Here is a 27,617-nt window from a genome sequence, read left to right on the forward strand (position 1 = left end):
AAGCTAGTAGAAGTGATGGAATTCCAGTGGAGCTATTTCAAATCCTGAAAGATGATGCTGTGAAAGTGCTGCACTCAATATGCAAGCAAATTTGGAAAACTCAGCAGTGGCCACAGGACTGGAAAAGGTCAGTTTTCATTCCAATCCCAAAGAAAGGCAATGCCAAAGAATGCTGAAACTACCGCACAATTGCACTCATCTCACACGCTAGCTAAGTGTAATGCTCAAAATTCTCCAAGCCAGGCTTCAGCAATACGTGAACCATGAACTCCCAGATGTTCAAGCTGGTTTAGTAAAGGCAGAGGAACCAGAGATCAAATTGCCAACATCCGCTGGATCATGGAAAAAGCAAGAGAGTTCCAGAAAAACATCTATTTCTGCTTTATTGACTATGCCAAAGCCTTTGATTGTGTGGATCACAATTAACTGTGGAAAATTCTGAAAGAGATGGAAATACCAGACCACCTGACCTGCCTCTTGAGAAACCTATATGCAGGTCAGGAAGCAACAGTTAGAACCAGACATGGAACAACAGACTGGTTCCGAATAGGAAAAGGTGTGCGTCAAGGTTGTATATTGTCACTCTGCTTATTTAGCTTCTTTGCAGAGTACATCATGAGAAACGCTGGGCTGGAAGAAGCACAAGCTGGAATCAAGATTGTCAGGAGAAATATCAATAACCTCAGATACGCAGATGACACCACCCTTATGGCAGAAAGTGAAGAGGACCTAAAAAGCCTCTTGATGCAAGTGAAAGTGAAGAGTGAAAAAGTTGGCTTAAAGCTCAACATTCAGAAAACTAGGATCATGGCATCTGGTCCCATCACTTCATGGGAAATAGGTGAGGAAACAGTGGAAACAGTGTCAGACTTTATTTTTTTGGGCTCCAAAATCACTGCAGATGGTGACTGCAGCCATGAAATTAAAAGACGCTTACTCCTTGGAAGAAAAGTTATGACCAACCTAGATAGCATATTAAAAAGCAGAGACATTACTTTGCCAACAAAGGTCCATCTAGTCAAGGCTATGGTTTTTCCAGTGGTCATGTATGGATGTGAGAGTTGGACTGTGAAGAAGGCTGAGTGCTGAAGAATTGATGCTTTTGAAGTGTGGTGTTGGAGAAGACTCTTGAGAGTCCCTTGGACTGCAAGGAGATCCAACCAGTCCATTCTGAATGAGATCAGCCCTGGGATTTCTTTGGAGGGAATGATGCTATAGCTGAAACTCCAGTACTTTGGCCACCTCATGCGAAGAGTTGACTCATTGGAAAAGACTCTGATGCTGGGAAGGATTGGGGGCAGGAGGAGAGGGGATGACAGAGGATGAGATGGCTGGGTGGCATCACTGACTCGATGGACGTGAGTCTGAGTGAACTCTGGGAGTTGGTGATGGACAGGGAGGCCTGGCGTGCTGCGATTCATGGGGTCACAAAGAGTCGGACACGACTGAATGACTGAACTGAACTGAACGTTAGTACTGTTGTAATGTGAAAAAAAAAAGACCCAAAAATATGCTTAACTAGAACAAATATTACTCGATAGAAAAGTCTATGCAGAAATACTGTGCCCATCATTTATTTTATAGACTATCTTATAAAAAATGTATGTACACACACACACACACACACACACACACACACACACACACACACACACACACACCCCCAGCAATGTACTAAATTTGACAGTGGGTTAAAATTTCATTCCTCTATAGTAATTTGAGCAGAAGAGTTAATCTATAACATGGTTACAAGGGTATACACACATATCAAGAGGAGGAGTTTTCTTTGGGAAATGTTAAGAATTTCTGGTTCAATACTTTTAAAATCTAATTCAATGAGTTTCATCAAAATATCTAATATTGGCCTCACTCACAAGCACTTAGTGAAAAGTGTCAAGAAAACACATCAAAGAAATGGGAAACTAACTTAAGGTTGTCTTATTCATCGTATACTTATTTATTGTCTGTTTCTCCCACTTAATTCACTACTATTATTCCAACATCTGTAAGAATGCCTAGTAACAAATATACATGCAATACACAAACAAGTGCTTTTAACAAGATATTATTAAATATGAGGAAGATATAAATTGATCCAGAATGGAAATTATTTACTCAAAAAGAAATATCTTGAATGAATAGTTGCTATGATCAGATAAAGCTAAAATTCCCCTACTGTGTTGAAGCTAGGTTTCAAATGATACTTGACAACTGAAAAAATGGTTGAAAAGGGATTAAAACTCTGAAATTTGGGCATGCTAAGCCCAAATCATTGAACTTTCAATTACAGATCCAACAAATATGTAGACACTGAATAGGAAAATTGTGTATGAAGACTTTGGTTCTAGCCACAAGTAGGTCATTCTAAGATTTTGGCCAAGGAGATATAGTTTCCTTAATTATAATATGGATAAGAATACCTGCCCTTGCCTTCTTTACAAACTGTTGTAAAAATGAAGTACCTTTGACATTTGTATATTCTTATTCTTTAGTCATCTACTACAAGCAAAATGTCCTTATTACAATCAACACTGAAAATCAGAATGTCACTGTGGCAGGCATGGAGGCGAGCCCCTTGAATTGCTCTTGAAAGAAGTTGCTGAGTAAAAAGTTATTTGTTGGCCTCTCGTGATATCACCTTCTGGGTCTCCCAGAGCATGTGAAGATCGTGTTTTCCTGGGTAGCCTCCGGCCATGACTTCGCATGGTGTTTACTGAGACATGGCCATTTCTGCACAACACAAGCTCTGTCCTCTGTGGGCAGTCTTTGCTCTGATCTTGCCAACAGGCTGACCAAGCGCCTCCCAGAGCTGCGTTTCAATCTGATGCCTCTTCTGCCTCTTCCTCTCTTCTTCCCTCATCCTCTCACAGGTGTCTAGCCTGAAGTCTTTCCCACCTACTCCTGTCCCTCCTCCTTTCAATCTCTCTTAGTCATTATTTCCAATAAATGTTTGCACATCTAACTCCTCTCTTGGCATCTGAGTTCTGGAAGACTCAACTAGCATGGTCCCCTAATCCCACTCCTTTGAAGTAACCTCTGTCACTACTAAGAAAGTTATTTCTTTCCAGAAAATGTTCATATGTATGAGCATTGTGAGCATTTTAAGATGGTTCTTTTATTTTAGCTTCATCACATACATTTATGAATAAGAAAAAATAAAGAATTTTTTAAAACATAAGCCTATACAATAGCAACCGCCACCTGATGTTCTTGGACTTTGACAACAATGCTTGAGGAGACTCCGAAACATTTTTTGAGAACACAACATGGAATGGCACGGCCCCAGTAAGAAGTGAATCAGTTATCTGGAATCTTTCAATAGCTTTTCAAGGTGAGGGTAAGATTCTTTCTGCCCCCAAGCCCGTGTCCTCTCTGCAGAGTCTGTTTCCATGCTGCCCAGGAAATGTCACTTGTATTGTTTCCTTTGATATCTCTTCCCTTCTCATTCTTTCTGGCTTTACTTCTGCCTTAAAACTAAACTACAGTTACATAAATATTCCATGTATTTCACATGTAGGTTTTGAAAACTTTTGAAGTTCATGGTGTTCTATTAATTTCAATCAGCACTTTTTTTTTATAAACTTTACACTGCTACAAGAGTTTATTTATATATTTTAACATGAGTAAATCTGCATTTTCAAATTGTTCCTGTCTCTCTTAAAATTTTCAACCTGATTATAAAATTGCCTAGGGCAGAGAATGTACCTGGGGAGATATGCTTGGATGAAACTAGGCACAATGATAATAAAAATCTGGGATCTATTATATGGAGTAACATCAATGACGTCTTTGAGCCTATTTCTTCATCTGTGTTATGAAACAGGAATAAAATGTAATCCTTTTAGTATTGAGAGGGGAACTATATCATGATATGTACAAAGTTCCTGTAAGACACTGGCACTAATTTGAAAACAGTTCTTTCCCTTTGAATGGAAGTCCACAATCCAAATTATAAAAATTCTACTTTCCCTCAGCCTTTCCCTTACTCCCTTACTATGAATTTGTTAATTCCATTGGGCTTAAAGCTACTCTAAACAGAGTAGGCTGGTAATGGTACTGTGGTCATTTCATACCTGTATGCGCCAGTCACTCAGCTGTGTCTGACTCTTTGCGACCCCACAGACTATAGCCTGCTCTGTTCATGGAATTCTCCAGGCGAGAATACTGGAGTGGGTTGCCAATTTCCTCCTCCAGGGGATCTTCCTGACCCAGGGATCGAACCCATGTTTCCTGTGTCTCCTGCACTGCAGGAGGATTCTTTACCTGTTGAGCTATGCTGAAAGCCATATCACACCATATTAATAACATTTCTGATTTCTGTCCTTCAAGTGGTATTCACAAGTGATCTCTTTTTCCATACCACATCCTGACCTATAATTAAATTTCTAGAATTACAAATAAAGGAGAGCTAACATTCACCTACATCTTTAACATAAGGGGTCACAAAGACATTCTGAATTCACAAGTCCAAACAGTTTTGAAATCAAGAGGACAGCACCAGGTACTAGAAGGATCATGGATTTCGGGACTCTCACCCAGACTTGTCAAGTGCCAGCCAGTTGCAAACCCTGAAGCGACAGGTTCTTCTAGCCTTGGCTGGTCATCTGTAACATGAGCATAATGACCATGTTTGTAGTTCTTTTCTTTGGAAGATATTTTTTTAAAAACCAGTTTTTTATTTTTACATCCATCTTATACATGTTTCTTCTGTGATGTGAGCTTTCAAAACCATGATGATTTTCCAGTTTCCATGATAGAATGCTTTTTTTTTTCTTCTACAAAATCAAAGAAGTAATCCCTTGAAGCCACAGAAAATAATCTTTTCTGAAACAAAGGAAAAAATGATAGAAGCACTGGATCCACTGATCTGAAGACGAAACAATGACCAGGCTACCTAGGTGAGAAGTGTCTGTTGACAGGGAGGGCCTGAGTTAGGTAACACTGCTCTCTGTGGGTCCCAGTTTTATCTTTCCCGTCAATAAGTATAATAGGAAAATACTTGTAGTGTTCAATGATGGCTTCCACCGAGTCAAACTTCTGAAACACAGAAGAGAAAGTTAGTGAAAATTTAGGACCTTTGTGTGTGTAGGTTAAAGTACAGCCTAAGATGCTTCATTTTACTTAGGAAAGAGGGTAACTCACTTGACTTTTTTTTTTTTTCTTTAAGATTGTAAAGGTATATCAGGAAGCAATTTTAAAAAAATTATTGGAGTATAGTTGATTTAGAATATAGTTGATTGGAGTATAGGAGATAAAGATCTTAATGCTGGGAAAGATTGAAAGCAAAAGCAGATTGGGGCAACAGAGGATAAAATGGTTAGATAGCATCTCTGACTCAATGGACATGAATCTGAGCAAACTCCAGGAGATAGAGGAGGACAGTGGAGACTGGCATGCTATAGTCCATGGGGTTGCAGAGTCGGACACGACTGAGTGACTGAATAATAACAATGATAGCAACAAATAGTTGATTTGCAATGCTGTGTAAGCCTCAGGTATATATCAAAGTGAATCGGTTATAGCCATTCTTCTAGATTCTTTTCCCATATAGGTCATTACAGAGGACGGAGTAGAGTTCCCTGTGCTCTGCAGTGCATCCTTATTAGTTATACATTTCATGTATAGTAGTAAGGTCCGTCTAGTCAAGGCTATGGTTTTTCCTGTGGTCATGTATGGATGTGAGAGTTGGACTGTGAAGAAGGCTGAGCGCCGAAGAATTGATGCTTTTGAACTGTGGTGTTGGAGAAGACTCTTGAGAGTCCCTTGGACTGCAAGGAGATCCAACCAGTCCATTCTGAAGGAGATCAACCATGGGTGTTCACTGGAAGGACTGATGCTAAAGCTGAAACTCCAGTACTTTGGTCACCTCATGTGAAGAGTTGACTCATTGGAAAAGACTCTGATGCTGGGAGGGATTGGGGGCAGGAGGAGAAGGGGACAACAGAGGATGAGATGGCTGGATAGCATCACTGACTCGATGGACGTGAGTCTGAGTGAAGTCTGGGAGTTGGTGATGGACAGGGAGGCCTGGCGTGCTGCGATTCATGGGGTCACAGAGTCGGACACGACTGAGCGACTGAACTGAACAGAGCTGAAGTGTGTACGTGTCAACTCCAGTCTTCCAGTTTGTCCCTCCTCTCTCGCATTTTCCCCCTGGAGAAAGCTGATCTTTTTTTTTTGTTTTTTCTTTAAAAGGATGTAGCAAAGAATCTCTTGAATGATAAATAGTAAGATTAAGACAAGGCGGGTGACCAGAAGTGAGCCCTCCGCAGTTCTCAAAGCTTCCCACCCACGAACTGTTCACCAGAATCAGGTCATACTGGTCAGTTTCCACTCTGTGGTTATGTGTTCCTATGATAAGCAGTGCAAATGGGTTAATTACACTGCAGTCAGCCATGGAGACTCCCTGGTGCCTCCCTTACCTGTCCCCCAACTGTGACAAATTAAAATGTGGACGATCACGTCTTGACTTCACTTTGTAAATTGATGGGAACATCTGTGGTAAAGCCTCTCTCCTGTACACCCCTCTTGTTCTGACGCATTCTAGACTAATCAGGAAGAATACTGATGACCACAGGGCTTGGCCTTGTAGTTCTTGGTGTTCTTACCTGGATTTCTTATGCAATAAACAGGTACTAGCAGAATGTTGCACTTCTATGTTTCCAGAGATGTACAGATAAAGTGATGGGGTGACTTAATGGAAGGGAAGGTGGTTTCAAATATAGAGGAATCAGGAAGTGCTTTGTGGAAGATACAGACTTGAGATGGGCTATTTAGTGTGGGTGAGTTAAGTGGACAAGGTGGATTTAAAGATACTAAGAGCAGAGGAAGATGCGTGTGCAAAGACAGGTGTTGAGCACATGTGAACACAGACAGGAAGTCCTGCTTTTTGTAACTTTTTGTGAAGTGAGCAGGGCAGGAATGGACCTTCCCTGAAGAGCTAAGGAAACTAGCTCAGAGTGGGGAGTGACTTCCTCAGAGGTCACACAGTGGGGGCAGGACCAGGAATGCAAACTGGTTCTTCTGGATGTGTATCAGTTTCTTCCCTGATGCAACTTTACCTATGGCCTATGAACCCAGTGTTCCAACAGAGCTGGGTCCAGATGGTGCTGAGTGAAGGAGGGACCTGTGTTGGGGGACAACTTTGATTCTCTTGGGCTTCCCTGGTGGCTCAGACGGTAAAGGATCTGCCTGCAATGTGGGAGACCCAGTTTCGATCCCTGTGGTGGGAAGATCCTCTGAAAAAAGGAATGGCGAAGTGACTAACACTTTTGATTCTCTGTACATCCTTCCTCTGCCCAGCACAGGAATGTTTGCAGGCCTGAGGGACATTCAAGAGGGAATGACATTGTCAAGGTCTCTGTCCTCATGGAGACTCATGCATTGCATTCAGGTTGGGGCAGATGGAAAAGAATTCCCTCTCCAAATAGATCTTTTCATGTAGGGATAAAGTGCTATAGAAATAATCTCCAGACTTGAATTTTTGTCAACGTTACAAAGCCATTACTTACATTCAAATTCTGTCGGGGATTGGTATAGACATCTAGTATTTTGGTTCCATATTATAAGAATATCTTGGCGTGAATACATTCTTATACGTATTCACAGAGATAATCTGTTCCCCTATTTTGGCTCTTTTTTCTCTGGAATTAATCTTTAGAGGGAAAAATGCCTGCTTTGTAATCTCACTCCTATTTTCTCTAGGATAGTCCCCAAATAATGAATTCAATACTAATTATTTATAATCTACTCCATGGATGATATTTGATATGAAATAGTAGTTTTAACAAGTAGTAGGAAGCAAGCTGGGCATAGTAAGTTATTCTGTCATCTCATTACTGACTTCCAGAGATAGGCCAACAACTGACATATTACTCTAAAGATAATTTTTAGAAAGATTATAATTGAGCTCTTAAAACTTTTATATTAAATTCCCTTTTTCAGGAGGACAGTAAATACCATCCTAATATTAGATATTAAAATTTGTTTAAACCTTTTGCAATTGCCCTAAATACCAACCATAGGCAATGTTTCTCTTCCAGAAAGGTTAACCATTCTGTTTGGATCCACACATGGGCATAATAGAAGAAAAGAGAAAAAGAGGAAGAGAGAGAGAGGTGCAGAGAGAGAATGATGAGAAACAGACCTGAGAAGTGAAAAATCAACTCATTGATTAATTATCTCTGTTTCTTAGTCTTTAAACTTTATCAAGTAAATGTCTATCATAATTTTCAGCAATTTAGCATGAGCGTTTGCAGATCACTTCTTTTTACTAGACTCCACAGCAATGTTGACAGATGTGAGTTCTAAACCTTGGCAGCAAGTAGAGCTCTGCAGGTTATTAACAAGTAGGCATCTCACTGGTGGGTCCAGGGCCAGTGTTCTATCAGGTGCTAAATATTTCAAATCATAGCCCTGCTTAGGTGCAGGCATTGATGGGCACAGATTAACAGAGTTTCCCCCTGGATGGCAGAGACCTGTCTTCCTCTGCTATCTGTCCCCAGAATGAAGCATCAGATCTAGCATAACGTAGACATAAAATGAAGACGTGGCCCAATACTGAACAAATGAGAGATGTGGGCTGAAAAGTGGCCTCCATGAGATATCCTGTGTCCTAGTTCCTGAAATCTGTGAATATTTCTAAGCAAAAGTATTACTTTGCATGACAAAAGTTGGGACTATGTTAAGGATCTTGAGAGGAAGGTCTTTTAAAAAATAATTAATTATTTTCGGCTTTCCTAGGTCTGCATTGCTGCACACAGCCTTTCTTGAGTTGTGGTGAGTGGGGCTGCTCTCTAGTTGCTGTGTGCTGGCTTCTCTTTGCAGTGGCTTCTTTTGTTGTGAAGCATGAGATCTGGGATGTGGGCTTTAATAGTTGCAACTCTTGAGCTTAGTTTCCCCTCTGCATGTAGAGTCTTCCCGGGCCAGGGATTGAACCCATGTCCCCTGCATGGGCAGGAGGATGTTTAACCACTGGACCACCAGGGAAGTCCTGAGAGGAAGACCTTGAGAGAGGAGTTCAACCTAGGCTCTCCCTAAAGGCGATCACATGTATTCCCATGAGATAGAACCAGAGGAAGAGTCGCTTGGAGAAGACGAGGAGGCAGTGTGACGTCAGAGGCAGCGATCAGAGTGATGTGGCCACCAGCCAAGGAAGCCAAGGTTTGCTGACAACTGCCAAAAGCTGGAAGAGGCAGAAAGGATCTTCCCCCAGAGCCTCCGGAAGCAGCGTAACCTGCCAATACCTTGGTTGCAAAATTCTGGACTTTGGAGCTTCAAAAGAATACGTATTTGTTGTTTTATGCTACCAATTTTGTGGTCTTTTGTTACAGCAGCCACAGGAAGCTCCCGGTGCTCCCTAAATCTAAATTCAGACATGAATTGCTAGTCACATGGCTAACAGAATGACCCAACTTTATAATATGCTGCAACTGGGACCCTCCTACGCTCATTCTTTGCAGGCCTATGTGGATTTGCTTACCTCTGTGCTTGTGACAGGTGTCGACAAGCCGTGCCTTCCTGGGGGACCAGACCAGGCTGCTGCAACTGTTATGGCCCTTTGTGAGCTTTCCATTCAAACTCAGGGTGCACAGATCCAGTGAAAGGACTTTAGGGAATCATTGAAGGCAGAAGCGGTACTTACTAACCACCTGCCTCCCTCTATGTGTCTAGAACCCTGTTTACATCATCTCATCTTACTCTCAAAATAGCTCCCCTGTTAGAGGTGACCCTGCACTGTATGCAGAGTTAAAGTCTACAGTTTGCAAAACAGCCGACAAGCCACAGGAAATCAAAATGATCCTTGAAAACCCTGTGCCTCATTACAGTTCTCCTGCAGAGTCAGCTAAGATGCTACTTTATTCAAGCACCGGATAAAACAGCTAGTAGCTGATTTTCATTGAGCAAAGCCTTGCTGCAGGAAATTCTTTCATCTTTTCTTAGCAATGGGAGATTCTTTCTCCTAAAGGCAAAGGGCTCAATAGAACGATGATAAATGTGGTGGAACTGAGAGCAATCTAGGTCATCCCCCCTTTACAGGCAGGAAGAACCACCTGTAAATTGTGATTCTTCACCCAGCGTCTGGCTCACACTAAGCTCCAGGTAGGTGTTAACTAATTTTCAACTGAATTTCTAGGTCATTTTCAAACGGGTTGGGGATCATTTGCATTTGTTATGATGCTGCCTGAGGCTATGTGAGACAGGCAATATTTTTGCAGACTATATTGAACCCCAGCTGTGTCTGTGGGCCCTGGTTCCCAGGTGGTTCAGTGGTAAAGAATCTGCCTGCCAAATGCAGGAGACTTGGATTTGATCCCTGGGTGGGGAAGATCCCCTGGGGAAGGAAATGGCAAAACACTCCAATATTCTTGCCTAGAAAATCCCATGGACAGAGGAGCCTGAAAGGCTACAGTCCATGGGGTTGAAAATAGTGGGACAGTGGCTGTGCGATTTAGTATGGATGCACGCACACGTCTGTGGGCCAGTGACTTCACGCTTCTGCGCCTCAGTTTCCCTGTCGGTTACCTGGTGCTATTGATAGCACCTACCTTAAGGGTTGCTATGAGGATCCAATTGATCAAGTTAATTAATAATTGTTAACTGCACAGTATAGTGTCTGTGCATAATAAATGATGTAAGTGTGAAATAAACATGAAAAGGAGACTTGTATGGGAGATGCATGAGAGGAGAAAATTCCATTATAACACAAAAAGAGTCCTCTTAAGCATTTGCATTTTTTAGGTTCTACAAATGAAAATTTTCATAAATTGAGAAAAAAATTCAAAATATTATAAGATTTTAGGCCTAAAAGTACTATAAATATTGTAAAAATCTAGGAAAATGATATATTATTCTGATTTTATGTAATTATTTTTCATTGAAGTATAGTTGACTTACAGTGTTTCAGATGTAAGAAAAGTGAGTCATTTATACTGGCTTGGCCAAAAATTTCATTTGGGTTTTTCCATAGATGGGATGGAAAAACCTGAACGAACTTTTTGGCCAACCCAACGCATTTGCATTCTTAAGGGGTCCTTGGTAGCGATAATTAGAGCCGTTCATCTGGAAGCTGATGGTCTAATCCAAGGGTGGTCAGGATGACAACTGTTCACCTGCTGAGGCCGGCAGTGAACTGGCTGGCAACCTGATTCAACACTATTAGGAAGTTATCATAGGGTCATTGTTTCCTCTTTCACAGGCAGACCAAAGTTAGCTTGGAAAAAGCTGTGCCCTCACTGGTAAAAGGGGTTCAATAACACATCCTTTCCAGAGTGTTTTCAAAGGTGAGAGCAAATGAAAACAGCAGCTCAGAAAGAGCCCAGGACATTTTAGGGAACGTGATTTCCATTTCTTGTATTCTCTAAGGAAAAGGAATCCCAAGCACTTAAAGTCAGAGTCAGATAAGTCATTTTTTTTTTTCGTAAATGAGAAATTCTATGCGCTGGCATAAGACACAGAAGAATAAAGGGAAATTGAACTGGGAAATTCCATTAACCATAGGTATCTGGACCCAGGGGCTTCCCAGGTAGTACAGTGGTATAGAATCTTGTGTCTGCCTGCCAGTTCAGGAGACACAAGAGACGTGGGTTCAATCCCTGGCTCAAGAAGATCCTCTGGAGTAGGAAATGAAAACTCACTCCAGTATTCCTGCCTGGAAAATTCCATGGACAGAGGAGCCTAGTTGGCTATACAGTCCATAAGGTCACAAAGAGTCAGACATGGCTGAGCAGGCACACACTCTCTGGACCTAAGGGGAACTATGTCCTAGTTATCACCATGACCCAGTCAGAATAATAAAAAAATAATAATGACTAACATTTATTGATATGTCCCAGGTAGTGTTCTTAGTGTTCGACATTCATTTACTCACTAATCCTCATCACAAAAGGAAATAGCTGCAACTCCTCTTTTTAGTTTTGCTGAAACCCTTTGTTTTTGTTGCTGTTCAGTCTCTAAGGGTGGCTTCCAAGTCATGTCCAACCCTGTGAGCCCATGGCCTGCAGCATGCCACTTTCCTCTGCCTTCCACTATCTCCAGGAGTTTGCTCAAATTCAAGTTCATTGGGTCAATGATTCTATCTAACCATCTCATCCTCTACCACCCCCTTCTCCTTTAGCCTTCAGTCTTTCCCAGCATCAGGATTTTTTGTTTGTTTGTTTGTTTGTTTTTTACAGTGAATCAGCTAGTCAAAGTATTGGAGCTTTAGTCTCAGTCCTTCCAATGAATATTCAGGGTTGACTTCCTTTAGGATTGACTGGTTTGATCTCCTTGTAGTCTGAGAAACTCTCAAGAGTCTTCTAGTAGCACAGTTTAAAAGCATCAATTCTCCAGCACTCAGCCTTCTTTATGATCCAGCTCTCACATCTGTACACGACTACTGGAAAAACCATAGGCTTTGAGTGTACAGACTTTTGTCAGCAAAGTGATGTCCCTCTATTTATTATGCTGTCTAGATTTGTCATAACTTTCCTTCCAAGGAACAAGCATCTTTTAATGTCATGGCTGCAGTGACCGTCTGCAGTGATTTTGGAGCCTGAGAAAATAAAATCTGTTACTGTGCCACTTTTCCCCCTTCTATTTGCCATGAAGTGATGCAGCCAAATACCACGATCTTAGTCTTTTCAATGTTGAGTTTCAAGCCAGCTTTTCCACTCTCCTCTTTTACCCTCATCAAGAGGCTCTTTAGTTCCTCTTCACTTTCTGCCATTAAAGTAGTTTCATCTGCATATCTCAGGTTGTTGATATTTCTCCTGGCAATCTTGATTCCAGCTTGTGATTCATCCAGCCTGGCATTTCACATGATGTACTTGCAGTGTGACAATATAAAGCCTTGTCATACTCCTTTCTCAACTTTGAACCAGTCAGTTGTTTCATATCTGGTTCTAAGTGTTGCTTCTTGACCTTCATACAGATTTCTCAGGAGAGAGGTAAGGTGGTCTGGTATGCCCATGAATTTTCCTCAGTTCATTGTGATCCACACAGTCAAAAGCTTTCACATAGTCAATGAAGCAGAAGTAGATGTTTTTCTGGAACTCCTTTGCTTTCTCCATGATCTATTGAATGTTGGCAATTTAACCTTTTGATCCCTTTCTTACTTGGCAATATTTGGAAGATTTATTTATGTATTTATTTATTCACTCATGTTCTCCTTTATGCCGAAACTTTCCCAGGCTGGAGCAGAGTCTGGTGAACTGACCCCACGGTGGCCTGGCCAGTGCTGACCACCCTCTCCAGCCACGTGTGATTCTCAGAAAAGGACTCTGGGTCAGGCCCTGGGTTTAAGCTGGGATGTCCACACTCATGCCTTCCTGAAGCATTTTGGCAGCTGTGGCATCAGTCGTTCTGATACCTATTGGAGAACAATAGGTGTCTGTGTGACAGTTCTGGTTTCTTACTGTGGCAGTTTTCTTGGGCTTCCACAACAAAGCACCACCCACTAGGGTGGGAGGGAACTTAAATGATGGAAATTAATTTCCTCACAGACCTGGAGGTCAGAATTCCAAGATCAAGATGTTGGCAGGGTTGGTTCCTTTTAAGGCCTCTCTCCTTGGCTTGAAAATGTCCCCTTTCTCTCTGTGACTGCGTATCTGTGTGTTTCTATGTCTTAATCTCCTCTTCTCATAAGGACACAGGCCTATGGGGTCAGAGGCCACTCTAGTGACCTCGCTTTATCTTAGTCACCTCTTTAAAGACCTCATCTCTAAGGGACTTCCTTGGTGGACCAGTGGTTAAGAAACCTCCTTGCAATGCAGGGGACGTGGGTTTGATCCCTTGTCAGGATACCATGAAGTGACTTAGCACGCATGCATACAGGCTACTAAGATCCCACATGCCATGGGGCAACTAAGCCCGATGACCACAACTACTGACTCTGCATGCGCTGGAGCTCATGTGCCCCAGCTAGAGAGTCCATGTGCCGCAACAAAAGATCCCACAGGCCTCAACTAAGACCTGATGCAGCCAAAATAAATAAAGAAAGCAGAAACAAACAAAAAGACCCTGTCTGCAAATTCAGTCGCATTCTGAGGTGCTGGGGGCTAGAATTTTCACATAGGAGTTTGGGAGGGGGCCACAATTCAGCCTATAACATACACCGACAGATAAACAAAGGGGGTACATGAGAATTACTGAATTACAGAAGTCCAGACTTGCAAAGAACATTTATATTTGAAGAACCTAAAGCCCACAGAAACAGTGGAAACAGTGGCTGACTATTTTTGGGGGGCACCAAAATCACTGCAGATGGTGATTGCAGCCATTAAATTAAAAGATGCTTACTCCTTGGAAGGAAAGTTATGACCAACCTAGACAGCATTGGAGAAGGAAATGGCAACCCACTCCAGTGTTCTTGCCTGGAGAATCCTAGGAATGGGGGAGCCTTTTGGGCTGCCGTCTATGGGGTCGCACAGAGTCGGACACGACTAAGGTGACTTAGCAGCAGCAGACAGCATATTAAAAAGCAGAGACATTACTTTGTCAACAAAGGTCCATCTAGTCAAAGCTATGGTTTTTCCAGTAGTCATGTATGGATGTGAGAGTTGGGCTATAAAGAAAGCTGAGTGCAGAAGGATTGATGCTTTTGAACTGTGGTGTTGGAGAAGAGTCTTGAGAGTCCCTTGGACTGCAAGGAGATCCAACCAGTCCATCCTAAAGGAGATCAGTTCTGAGTATTCATTGCAAGGACTAATGTTGAAGCTGAATGAAGCTGATATTGAAGCTGGCCAATACTTTGGCCACCGTGATGCTAAGAGCTTACTCATTTGAAAAGGCCCTGATGCTGGGAAAGATTGAGGGCAGGAGGAGAAGGGGATGCCAGAGGATGAGATGGTTGGATGGTATCACCGACTCGATGGACATGAATGTGAGTGGACTCCAGGAGTTGGTGATGGGCAGAGAAGCCTGGTGTGCTGTGGTTCATGGGGTCACAAAGAGTCGGACACGACTGAACAACTGAACTGAACTGAAAGCCCAGAGAAGTGAAGTGACTGGCCTGAGTTCACACACTTAGTAAATGGGGATAGAACTTGAACCCTATCTTGCCTTCTCTTTCCTCCCTCCCTCCTTCCTACCTTCCTTCTAGAAGAGTTGAAAGAACGACCTCTCTCTGCCCTCTCACCACCTGTGCATCTCTAGCCCTCGACTTAATTTCCTAAGCTTCAGTTTCCCTACATCTAAGATAGGAACCACTGTTCTATCAAAGAGCTGCTGAGGGTTAGAATAAGATAATGCAGACAGACCAGGCCTAGCATAAACATAGCAGAAATCAATCTCCTCTCCCTTTTCTCTCTGATCTATTTATTCAGTCACTAATGAATGCTTTAATTGAGTCATTCTTGCACCTTGCTGCCTCTCAGCAGACATGTACCGAGGTTGGTCACGCTCAGCGTAGCACTGGATGCAGTGACTGAGCCCACGGTCAATGTGGGGACACACACCTACTGATTCCTAATGCCAGTACTGCTGATGTCGCCAGAGATGGCTGCAGTGTGAGTTCAGCACTGGGTGGGGAAGGAGTGTGGCATTAACATGGGTCTCAGGCAAGGCTTCCTGGCAGGCAGGATGGAGATGTGTGTTACAGAATGAGTTTTCTTTAATGGGCCAAGCAGGAGAGAGGGTGTATGGAAAGGTCAGGATTGGCTGTGGGTCCTGTGAGCTAAGACATGGGCGAGGATGGTTGTGGAAGGAATTGGAAGGATTAGATTACATTCTGTACCTCCAGGGCGGCTCTTCTCTGATCTGCAGTCATGGGGATTTGGGAGTGACTCAGCCAGCATCTCCCAAAGTGAAGTTGCTCAGTTGTTTCCAAATCTTTGCGACCCTGTGGACTGCAGCTAACCAGGCCCCTCCATCCATGGGATTTTCCAGGCAAGAATACTGGAGGGGGTTGCCATTTCCTTCTCCAGGGATCGAACCTGGGTCTCCCACATTGCAGGCAGACTCTTTGTAGTCTGAGCCACTAGAGAATCCCTATGAACGCCTTCAAAGCTCCCCTTATTGCTGTCCTTTGCTTGCAAAAGGGAAGCCATCGGGTTATACTCACCTCATCTCCTCTGAGTCCTGTCCCCAGGGCAAACTGCTGATTCCTCTCCAAGAAGCGGATTTTCACATTGTAGACCTTGTTCCCATAAAACACCGCCAACACATAGGGCTCCGCCCTGGATTTTGCAGAGCAATCTCGGACCAAGAAGGTACCATCCTGAAGCAAAAGGAAGAACAATGATCCTTCCAGCCCCTTTCACAATGATCTTCATAACCAGAATCCACCCTCCCAACAGGCACAGCAGTGAAGCCTGCGTGCCTGAGATCCCCAAGAAGCCGTAGTTTCTGGCAACCCAGTTTTTTATTCAATTTAATTCAATAGGTGTTTACTGAGGGATACAATCCTAAAGGAAATCAACCCTGGATATTCATTGGAAGGACTGATGCTGAAGCTGAAGCTGCAATATTTTGGCCACCTGGTGCAAACAGCTAACTCATTGGAAAAGACCCTGATGCTGGTAAAGATTGAGGGCAGGAGGAGAAGGGCACAACAGAGGATAAGAGGGTTGGATGGCATCATTGTCTTGATGGACATGAGTTTGAGCAAACTCCAGGAAATAGTGAAGGACAGGAAATCCTGGAGGGCTGCAGTCCGTGGTGTTGCAAAGAGACATGACTAAGTGACTGAACAACAACGTGTCTAGGGGTTGTTGTCATTTTGTGAGAAGTGGACCATTCAGATCACAACACCCTCCTCTTCCAAATCTTCCAATATCTCCCTCTGTCCTCAGTGCCATGGCTACAACTATCACATGATCTTCATGGACCAAGGTACCAGACTCTCCTGCAGTTTTATCTTGGTCACTCCTGCAGCCTCCAGCCCTGGGATGATGGTGCTGGTCAAGCTACCATTTCCCAGGGGCACCATCTTGCTTTCAGGTTCTTAGCATTTGCACAAGCCACCCCCTCTGACTTCCCTTTCCTCCCCTCTCTAGGGGTGCTTTCCTCCATCTGCCAGGGTTCACGCATTTCCTGTTTTGTTAATGTTCCGGGTATTATTCTAGAGACAGTAGGAACCACCGCAGGCTTTGAGTAGGAGAGGATTTGAGCATTGACGCTGATCCTCCACATGGGGAGATGGCTTCAGTCACTGATGTCAAAGTAAGTGGAAAGACTTTATGAAGGAGAAATAGAAAATAGAGCATGGGATGAGGTGACAGGAAGTGCAGGGCAAAGCAGAGGAGACAAAAAATGTTCCAAGTTGATGTCTCAGAGATGGACTGAAACTCAGAAGCTTCAGTGTCACAGAAGCCAAGGGGGGACAGCGGAGGTTTCCAAAAGAAAGCCCACAGAGTGAAATGGTCTGAAGGCTGTAACTAGACAAGCTATACATATAATATCAAATAATCAGGCACACCCTGGGGAGTAGCTCAGGATGAAGATCTGGTCATAAAAGGCTAAGAAATGGAGCAATCTTCCTGAACAGGTACACATATAAGGCTTAGTTCTGTGGCTACATCATGTCAGTTATATGAGGAAAAATACTGAAAAATCTTTAACTGTAATTGCATTGATTGTTGGATATGTAGTTATAAATATGTAGAGTAGATCTAGTTAATATATACAGTACAATGTATTCTTTATGTGATAGGTGTTATATATGTAATTTATATTTGTAATTATCTCCTCTGTTGACTATATTTCATTTCTATATGTTTATAGATATTATATACATGCATATATAATAATGATTATAATACTCTATAATATCACTATAAGTATATTAAATTTATAAATAATACTATAAAACTATAGTGATGTCATGATGATGCTGGCAGCTAAGGTTTACTGAAAACTGCTCTCAAGATGCCAAGCACTTTATACAGATTTTATTTGATCCTTATATAAGGTTTGAGGAGATATTTTATCCCCATTTTACAGGTAAGGGAATTAGGTTCTAGTTATCTAAGTGGATCCCCTGACACATTACAGCTAATCAACGGAATACTAAAAAGCCAAGGCCATATTCTTGCTATAAATACACCAATCTCCAAGTGCATAATGTGAGTTTAAGGAATTTTCTGGAACCTGTTCTGCCAAAAACATTTGGCCATAATTAAAGCCTTAAGACTCAAGCATAGAACATTGCCAAAGATTAGAAAGTGAGAGGAGGCCAAGACATGTGGCTGGTTTGGGGGTTTATCATTTAACACTCGGCAATGAGTTTGTCACAGTGAATTTGGGCAACCCTGCAATTTGAATTAAATTATCTTACATAAATGGGAAACATGTTTTGACAAAACTGAGACAAACCAAATAGGAAAATATGAAGTCATTCAACTGAGATTCTGTTTTCTCAAAGCTTTTTGGGAAACAGGCACACAGAAGGGGAGGAAAGGGAGCCTTGAAAATGCCCAAATGTAGTGGGAAGGACATTATATGGCATGTACATTGCCCTTCTAGCACCATCCACACAAGGGGCTCCTGGAAGTAGGTCTTCTAAGAGCTATTTTTCCCTTGGGAAAGAGACTCAGGGAGTGTCATGGTTGATTAGCCAAGAAGAGACAGGGTTGGAGCGGGCACGACCGTGCCACCATTAGACGCAGCAGAGGTCAGCCGTGTGTGGGATTCCTCGGGGAGAGGGAAGGGAGAGTCCTCGAGGCAAGCACCACCCAGCCACCTATGAGTCCTTTGTAGTCCCTTCTAGAAAATAAAGAACTACAGTGGCTCCTAGAGGCTGCTGTGATCTTTTGAAAACAGCACTGATCTTTAATACAGGTTCTGGCACTTTCTCCACCTTGTAATTGAAACCTTAGCCTTGGCTGCCTTATCTAGAGAATGAGATAGTTTTGCTAATTCCTAATACGTTCAATACATTCAAGATACTTTGTTATCAGATGTATTAATTTCCTACTATTACTATAACAAATTTGAATGAACTCAATGGACTAACACACACATATGTTCTCTTACAGTTCTGGGGATTGAAGTCTGGTATGGTACTCACTGGATTTAAATCAAGGTGCCAGCAGGGCTGTGTTCCTTCTAGAGATTCTAGGGGAGAATGTATTTTCTTGCCTTTGCCAGCTTCTAGAAGCTGCCACCAGTGCTTGCCTTATGGCTCTGTAAGGCTGACTCTGAGCCTCCTGTCTCCCTCTTATGAGGAGCCTTGTGATTATAGTCAACCTTCCCTGATAATCCAGAATAATTTCCCTATCTCAAGATTCCAAACTTAATTCCATCTGCAATTTTTTTTCCACATAAAGTGACAGAGACACAGATATTGGGGATTAGAAAGTGGCTATATTGTGGTGGAAGGAGCATTATTCTGTTTACCCTAGCAACTTACATATAATTAACTTAGTAATTTGATAGCAACATATTATAATATAATTATATATAATGTGTATTAATAATTTAATGATATCAATTTTGAGAGCTAAGTTTTATTAAAATTTATTGGGGACCTGTCATTTATTCACCCATCCACTAATTAAATAACTCATCCATTTTTGTATTTCCTCACTCAACAATGATTAGCTGAGGATAAGTTTTGATATTCCATTGGTCCTGAGAGCCTTCCTGTCACTTCTAAACAATCTATTCTAATTCTTGGCACATAGTAGAGTTAGTTGCTTAACCACTCTTTTCTATTTGTGATGATTGTTATAGTAGTGATTTGATCTGGTCACAGTTATCCCAGGTCCTCTCTTGTTTTGATCCCATGTAGCTTTGGAACTTTTTTTTCCCACACATTTCCACTTCTTTTGAAGTTGAGTCTGGTCATGTGGTTCAGTCTGGCCAATGAAATGTGAGCAGAGATGCAGCATACTATGTTTGAGAGAATGTGCTGAAAGCCAGTGTGTGATTGGTGTGAGCATACACTCAGATGGAGCCTCTAGCAGTCTGGGTCTACCCACCCAAACCTGTCTTGAGCATGAAGCTCAAGAAACATACAGTTCTGTTGTGCTAAATCTTGGGGCTGTTTGTTACTACAGCATGATCTATCACATCCTGACTATTTCAGCATTTATCATCCCTGTTATTTCTTAAAGCAGTGAGATGTAAAAAGCCGACCATACCTTGGGCAGACCTATAGAAAGGACATGAATCTTGAACAAAGCAGAAGGAAAGCACCTTCCACTGCAGCCTCCGTTCCTACCCTAGCCTCCACATTTGGTCTCCAAAATAGATCCTTAGGGTTGATTTTACTATTTTCACTCAACAAATAAAGAAACCTGCATTTACAGATGTTAAGGCAATGGCAACCCACTCCAGTACTCTTGCCTGGAAAATCCCATGGACAGAGGAGCCTGGTAGGCTGCAGTCCATGGGGTTGCTAGGAGTCGGACACGACTGAGCGACTTCACTTTCACTTTTCACTTTTCACTTTCATGCACTGGAGAAGGAAATGGCAACCCACTCCAGTGTTCTTGCCTGGAGAATCCCAGGGACAGCGGAGCCTGTTGGGCTACTGTCTATGGGGTTGCACAGAGTCGGACACGACTGAAGCGACTTAGCAGCAGTAGAGCAGCAGCAGGAACTTGAGAAAGTCACACAGCTGATAAGTGGCACAACCAAGTCTCAAATCTAAAACTATTTGAAAACCCGTTTTCAGTGACAACCTCCCCAGCAGCAAGAAATTACAGCCTGTGACCTATGGGCAGAAAACTCTGGGATGACTAAAGAAACAATGCCAACATGCCCTGGAGAAGCCATTACCTTGTGCTCCTTCAGTAACGCCTCTTCCACTGCCTGGCGACTGTATTCTCCGATGTACCATTCATTGTGCTGGACATCCTGCAATACACGTGAAATGGTGAGTGTTTCCGGGTCAAAGGGAAGGATTGTTAATTAAAGCTTGCTTTTGTTCCACTAGTGCCAAATCATGGGGCTTCCCAGGTGGCACAGTGGTAAAGAAGCTGCCTGCCAATGCAGGAGATGTAAGTGATGTGGTTTCTATCCCTGGGTTGGGAAGAGCCCCTAGAGTAGGAAATGGTAACCCACTTCAGTTTTGTCTGGAAAATTCCACGGACAGAGGAGCTTGGTGAGTTACAGTCTACACAGCTGCAAAGAGTCGGATATGGCTGAGTGACTGAACACACACTCAGTGACTGATCACAGTTGAATTTATAGCAAATATGCAGTAAAAACTGCCTATCCTTGATCTTGAGATGGACACAGACAAAGTAACAGCAGTTTAGGAACTGTAAAATTGAAATGACAGATCTTTCATTGAAAGTAACCAGAAACGTTACTCCATCTACTGAGAAACGTGTTTTGGCACCAAACTCAAAATGGATAATGAACCCTTAATCATCAATGCTTTCTGAACCTGTACTTGAGGTGGGATGTATGTTATTTTTGATGCCTGTGAGGCCCTAGTCACCATAAAAACAGGAGGGGAGTGAAAGATAATTAAATAAAAGGGAAAGGGAAAGATAATTAAAAATTTTTTTAAATTAATTTTTAAATTTTTATTTAAAATGGCTTATTCATTTGTTTACTTATTTTTGGCTGCACTGGGTCTTTGTTGCTGCGTGGACTTCCTCTAGCTACAGCGTGCAGAGACTACTCTCTAGTTGCAGTTTGAAAGCTTCTCATTGCGGCGGCTTCTCTTGTTGCAGAGCGTAGGCTCCAGGGCACGCTGGCTTCCGTAGCTGTGGCACATGGACTTACTGCCCTGTGGCATGTGGAATCCTCCCGGACCAGGGATCAAACCCATGTCTCCTGCATCGGCAGGTGGACTCTCAACCCCTCGACTTCCGGGGACGTCCTGAGAGCATCTTTATGTCAGTTGCCTAAACTCACCTGTGGTAGGACTGGAATTTGAACCCTAAGTCTGTCTGGCTTTCTCTCTGTGCCATGGTATCATATTTATACAAATTTATTTCTTTTGATTATAAAATCCACCACATCAGAGAGGAGGTAGGGCAGTCAGGGAGATGCGCCATGGATCTGCAATTCCTTTACTGAGTTCCAAGGATAATAATTCTAAATAACCCTTTCCATGAGGCCAGCATCTCCAAGGCCCTCCCTCATTCTTATCCCAGTCCGTGGCCACAAGAATCCTGCAAGGCAGACGCTGTTAGGACAGTGGAGGCTCAGGAAGTCAACTTCTGTTCCATGTGGCAAGAACTAGGGATGTGCCATCAAATCTTTGGTCTTCAAAATCCCTGGTCCTCCCAGCAACAAGCCTGATCTTGCAATGATGGGTTCACCAAGCACATGTGAGCACCACTGGGAAAGCCATGGGCTAGCTTCCCCCCAACTCTCCCCCCTCACTTCTTGCCCCCACCAGATCTGAGGACGAGGGCCTGGCCAGCCAGCTGTGCTTGCTCTTTTCTGGACACACATGGTTTCAGGGCTTGACATGAGTAGCCCCGCTGCGTGGAATCTGTTTAGGCTCCTCACTCCCCCTCCTCTCTGGGTCTGCCATTGTCTTCCATCAAGCTTGGGGGCAGAGTCACCTCTTACTTGAGGCATCCTTTGGAATGAATCCCTTTACCTAGTCCCTACTGCCAGGGGCGGGTGTGTGCTGGGATGTCCAGAGGTAGGACCTGCTCCCCTCCATCAAAGTCAAGTACCAGGTTCCAGAACAAAGGGCAGCCCAGAACCCCACTGCCCTGTGGAAGAGGGAGCTCTCTGTGCTGAGACATGTCTGTTGCTTCTGGGGAGCTTCTCTGCCAGTCTGGGAGCCTGGCAAGGCTCAGTCATGCTGTGCTGCTTCTACTCTGATTTTATTTGTTAGTTGAAGCTGGAGCTACTTCTTCCCTGGTGGCTCAGTTGGTAAAGAGTCTGCCTGCAATGCAGGAAACCCCAGTTCAATCCCTGGGTTGGGAAGATCCCCGGAGAAGGATAGGCTAACCCACTCCAGTGTTCTTGGGGTTCCCTGGTGGCTCAGTTGGTAAAGAATCCTCCTGCAATGTGGGAGACCTGGGTTTGAGGAGACTCCTGGGTTGGGAAGATCCCCTGGAGAAGGGAATGGCTATTAGAGATTTCATAACTCTGTAGTTCTCCAGGTGTGATCATGAGTGTGAGCTGGTGTGTTTAGGTGCTGTTCAAACAGTGTGAGGCAATTCTGAATGACCTGGAGGGAGAGATGGGCCCCTTTCACTTTTCTTTTTAGCCCTCTGAATAATCCAACAGGGATGCTTCATTTTGGTGCTTAATATTACTATGACATTTCTTTTATTTTTTTTTAATATCTAGACTTTTTAAATGGATGGATTGTGTTTATTTATTTTTCATGTATCTATTTATCTTTTGGCCATGCTGCACAGCATATGGGACCCTAGTTCACCAACCAGAGATCAAACTGGAAGTGCAGTCTTAAACCCTGGACCACCAGGGAAGTCTCTTGTTTTGGCATCCCTAATCTCTCCTTATGCTGAGGTCCATTAGTGAGTGTTGGCATCCGACTACAATGTAATAGCCTTGTTTTGTTTGAGCTAAAATGAATTTTTTTAAAGGATGTGATAAAATATACACACCATATGTGTGCGCTCAGTTGTTTCTGACTCTTTGTGACCCCATGGACAGAGGAGCCTGGTGGGCTACAGTCCATGGGATCTCATGGGCAAGAATACTGGAGTGAGTTGTCGCTTCCTACTTCAGGGGATCTTCCCGACGCAGGGATGGAACCCAAGTCTCCCGCATCTCCTGCACTGGGAGGTAGATTCTTTACCACTGTGCCACCTGGAAAGCCCCTATACACAACATATGATTTGCCATGCAGCCACTTTCAAGTGTACAATGCAATAACATTGAGCAGATTCACATGGCTTGGCAGCCATCACACTATCCTGCTCCAAAACGTTTCCATCATACCGAACTGAAACACTCCACACATTCAACAATAACTCCGCTGGCAACCACCATGCTGCTTTCTGGCTCTATGAACTTACTTATTCTATAAGTAGACTCTATACTGGTCTTTTTGTGTCTGGCTTATTTCACTTAGTGTTATGTTTTTAAGGTTCATCTATTTTGTAACGCGTCAGGATTTCATTCCGTTTTACAACTGAATAATGTTACTTTATTTCATTTATCCATTTATTTGTTAATAAACATTTGGGCTATTTATGCTTCACAGCTATTGTAAATAATGCTGCTGTCAACATGAATGTACAAAAAATTTTTCGAGTCCCTGCTTTCATTTCTTTGGGTGTATACCTAGAAGTAGAAAGCCATGGTTAGTTTTATGATTACCTTCTATGTATGTATGTAATACTGGTTTAATAGAGCAGTGATGTAAAATGAAAAGAAAAGTTAAAAGATATTACTAAGTATAACATTATTATAAATAATATACGGATAGGCCACAGATCATAAACATGCATTTAAATAGTTGAAATCAGGGAAATCCTGGTTTAGTGCAAGCCTCTCCCATGCCTGAAGAATCCAGGTTCTGGGGGGGTGTAATTTTTGGTTGGATACCTAGGTAGGACTCTGGGATTCCAGTGCTTATGAAGGAGATGATGAAAAGGAAGCCAAGTATGTAAGATGGGGCAATAGAAGAGCCATGCACACACATTTCTATGTGCATACCACGTGCAAACTATGTGCAAAGTCAAACTTAAGAATATGAGACTTCTTTTAGAATTAAGGTCAAAATTAACACTAAGTATAAGGACAACCAGTGGCACTTGGAACATTGCAGGAACATGAGCAATTGTTCCAGTAGTCACGTGTGGATGTGAGAGTTGGACTGTGAAGAAGGCTGAGCACCGAAGAACTGATGTTTTTCAACTGTGGTGTTGGAGAAGACACTTGAGAGTCCCTTGGACAGCAAGCAGATCAAACCAGTCCATCCTAAAGGAAATCAGTCCTGAATATTCATTGGAAGGACAGATGTGGAAGCTGAAACTCCAATACTTTGGCCATCTGATGCAAAGAACTGACTCTTTAGAAAAGACTCTGATGCTGGGAAAGATCTTCAATCTTCCTCAGGAAGATTGGTCCCCAGGAGAAGAGAACGACAGGAGATGAGATGAGTGGATGGCATCACCAATTCGATGGACATGAGTCTGAGTGATCTCCGGGAGCTGGTGATGGACAGGGAAGCCTGCTGCAGTCCATGAGGTCACAAAGAGTAGGACATGACTGAGCGACTGAACTGAAGTGAACTGACTAGAGATATTCTATTTGCTCTGCTCCTGTTTAAAATCTTTTGCAAGCTCTGTAGCAGAACTCTTAGCCTATGAAGCTCTGGAATGGAGACCCAGAAGGAACATGTCCTTCTGTGCCTTATCATGAAAGAAACTTTAATTTAATGTTGCAATGTGATGGAGGGAAGAGGGTAGAAACTAAAAGAATGTTTTATCCCCCCATATAGGTGAGTATAAGTGTAGCATGGCTTGAGAAGAACTGGTTGTGGGAATGGAGAATATTTTAGAAAGAAAGCAGGAAATAGATGAAGGACAAGCAAGAATTCATCTACTATTGCATCTGTTTGCATCTCTGCCCCTTTTTATATCTCTCCTGGGGCAGAGACCATAACTTCTAGCACGTTGTCTGGTATAGAATAAGTGTTCAGTAAATGCTTGCTGAACTGTTCAAATGAAATGAGCATACAACTTGTGAATCTTTTGTTGAAAAAACAGTTGCAATATGTAAATCTTCATCAATTGTAAAACACTACTGAACAACCAATACGCATACAACACAGTTCTAAATATCGCTCCTTTTTGGATTAAATTTTTAAAAAGCACTTTTAGAATATGGAAATATGCAAGTTGAAAATTTTAGTGAAATGGCAAGATGCAGTGCTATACAGCAAAATATTTTTTAAAATATTAACCCCCAATAATATATAGCCAGAAGAGGGAAATCTCAGAGTCAATTGTAATGATCTCCTTTTTAGGCATTGTTCAAGAAAGCTCTCTTTAGGTGCTGTGTGCATGCTCAGTTAGTTCAGTCATGTCCAACTCTTTGTGATCCCATGGACTGTAGCCCACCAGGCTCCTCTGTCCTTGGGATTCTCCAGGCAAGAGTACTGGAGAGGGTTGCCATTCCATTCTCCAGGGGATCTTCCTCTCTTTAGGTGCTAAGGTCATCTAGAAAAGTGCCGTAGGAAGTGTCTGTTTTACCTTGCCATCAGACCTTGCAGGGAAAGGTTTCTTCCTGCTCGTGATTTTATGAAGTAGTGGATTTTCCTGAGGGCCAGAGCCGGCTGGAGACTGACATCTCTGAGGAGCATAGGATGGCATGCTTTCTTTATGATCTGGGAAAAGTAAATTCACATTTAAATATGACTATGCTGGAACCCATCACTCCCTCCGGTGTCTATGGCAACTTAGCCTCTACTACCATCATCTCACTCTTAAGAGCAATCTCCTCTGGACTGTTCTCTTGCTTCAGATTTTGTCCCTGTTTCCCTAGGACATCTGGAGTCACCTTCAAAAAATGTAATTCTGACTTTACTACACCCGTGGTACACGTCCTTCCATGATGACCTGGAAGAAAACCCAAATATTTAAACTTCTGTCAATAAGATTCTATATAATCTTCCTCTTCTATTTCTTCATCCATCCTCTACTGTCCATGCTGTCCTGGGTGTAATGAACTTTGCTTAGTTTCTTAAACAAGCCAAGCTTGTTTCCAACTCAGAAAGCACCATTTGTTTTAAAATGCAAAAGAATAACTTTTTGTTTTAATGGATCATCTTTTATAACCTGAAAGAATGACTAATAGACAAATTACAGTTATTCAGATTGAGCACTTGGCAGATGCTTTACTAAAAATGAACAAAGTAAGCCTGTCACTTCATGGAAAACAACTGGCAGTATTTGTGGCCAAGTTTAAAATTAGACTTTTCAAGCGCAAACTGGAGTTTGGAAAAACTTGTATCTGCCACAGTGACATAATAGCATAGCCACAGTTGGACTTTTCTGATGAGATTGGAGGTATTACTTACAAATGTGATTTTAAAAAATATTATGTAATAAAATATGTTAATGTGGGAAAGATCTGCTCAGGTCTGTGAATCACTGTTTTCCAAGTGACTAATATATGATGCTACAAAATCATGTCTGGGTAAGAGTTTTTAAAAGGGAAGATAGACCAATGGATTTCATAGTAACAGAATACAAAAGATTCATGGAAAGGGTTTTGATTTCACATGGCACCTAAGCTTTAAGATATTACCACTTTGTCAAGTTTTGATGTGGTATATTCTCTACTGCAATAAAAATAACATATTTTCACTGTGTCATTCCAGTAAACCTAATAGAAACAAATTTCAAGAAATTAAGGTCACAAGGCAATATCAATAACCTCAGATATGCAGATGACACCACACTTAAAGCAGAAAGCGAAGAAGAACTAAAGAGCCTCTTGATGAAAGTGAAAGAGGGAGTGAAAAAGTTGGCTTAAAACTCAGCATTCAGAAAACTAAGATCATAGCATCTGGTTCCATCACTTCATGGAATATAGATGGGGAAACAGTGGAAACAGTGACAGACTTTATTTTGAGGGGCTCCAAAATCATTGCAAATTGTGACTGCAGCCATGAAATTAAAAGATGCTTGCTCCTTGGAAGAAAAGTTATGACCAACCTAGACTGCATATTAAAAAGCAGAGACATTACTTTGCCAACAAAGGACCGTCTAGTCAAAGCTATGGATTTTCCAGTAGTC

The 27,617-nt window shown here is 42.4% G+C and overlaps 1 protein-coding gene across 1 annotated transcript in view; it reads right to left on the minus strand.

Moving 5' to 3' along the window:
- CLNK (cytokine dependent hematopoietic cell linker) overlaps window positions 4,262-27,617 on the minus strand; it is a 204,081-nt gene continuing 180,725 nt past the window's right edge. The window contains exons 16-19 of the mRNA XM_018049927.1: window positions 26,070-26,203; window positions 20,701-20,778; window positions 16,040-16,195; window positions 4,262-5,037 (exon numbers count right to left, since the gene is read on the minus strand). Of these exons, the coding sequence (XP_017905416.1) occupies window positions 4,891-5,037; window positions 16,040-16,195; window positions 20,701-20,778; window positions 26,070-26,203 (515 nt within the window). The 3' untranslated portion in view covers window positions 4,262-4,890. The remainder of the gene's footprint in view (window positions 5,038-16,039; window positions 16,196-20,700; window positions 20,779-26,069; window positions 26,204-27,617) is intronic.

This window comes from Capra hircus, chromosome 6, assembly GCF_001704415.2.
Source record: "Capra hircus breed San Clemente chromosome 6, ASM170441v1, whole genome shotgun sequence".
Classification (NCBI taxonomy): Eukaryota; Metazoa; Chordata; class Mammalia; order Artiodactyla; family Bovidae; genus Capra; species Capra hircus.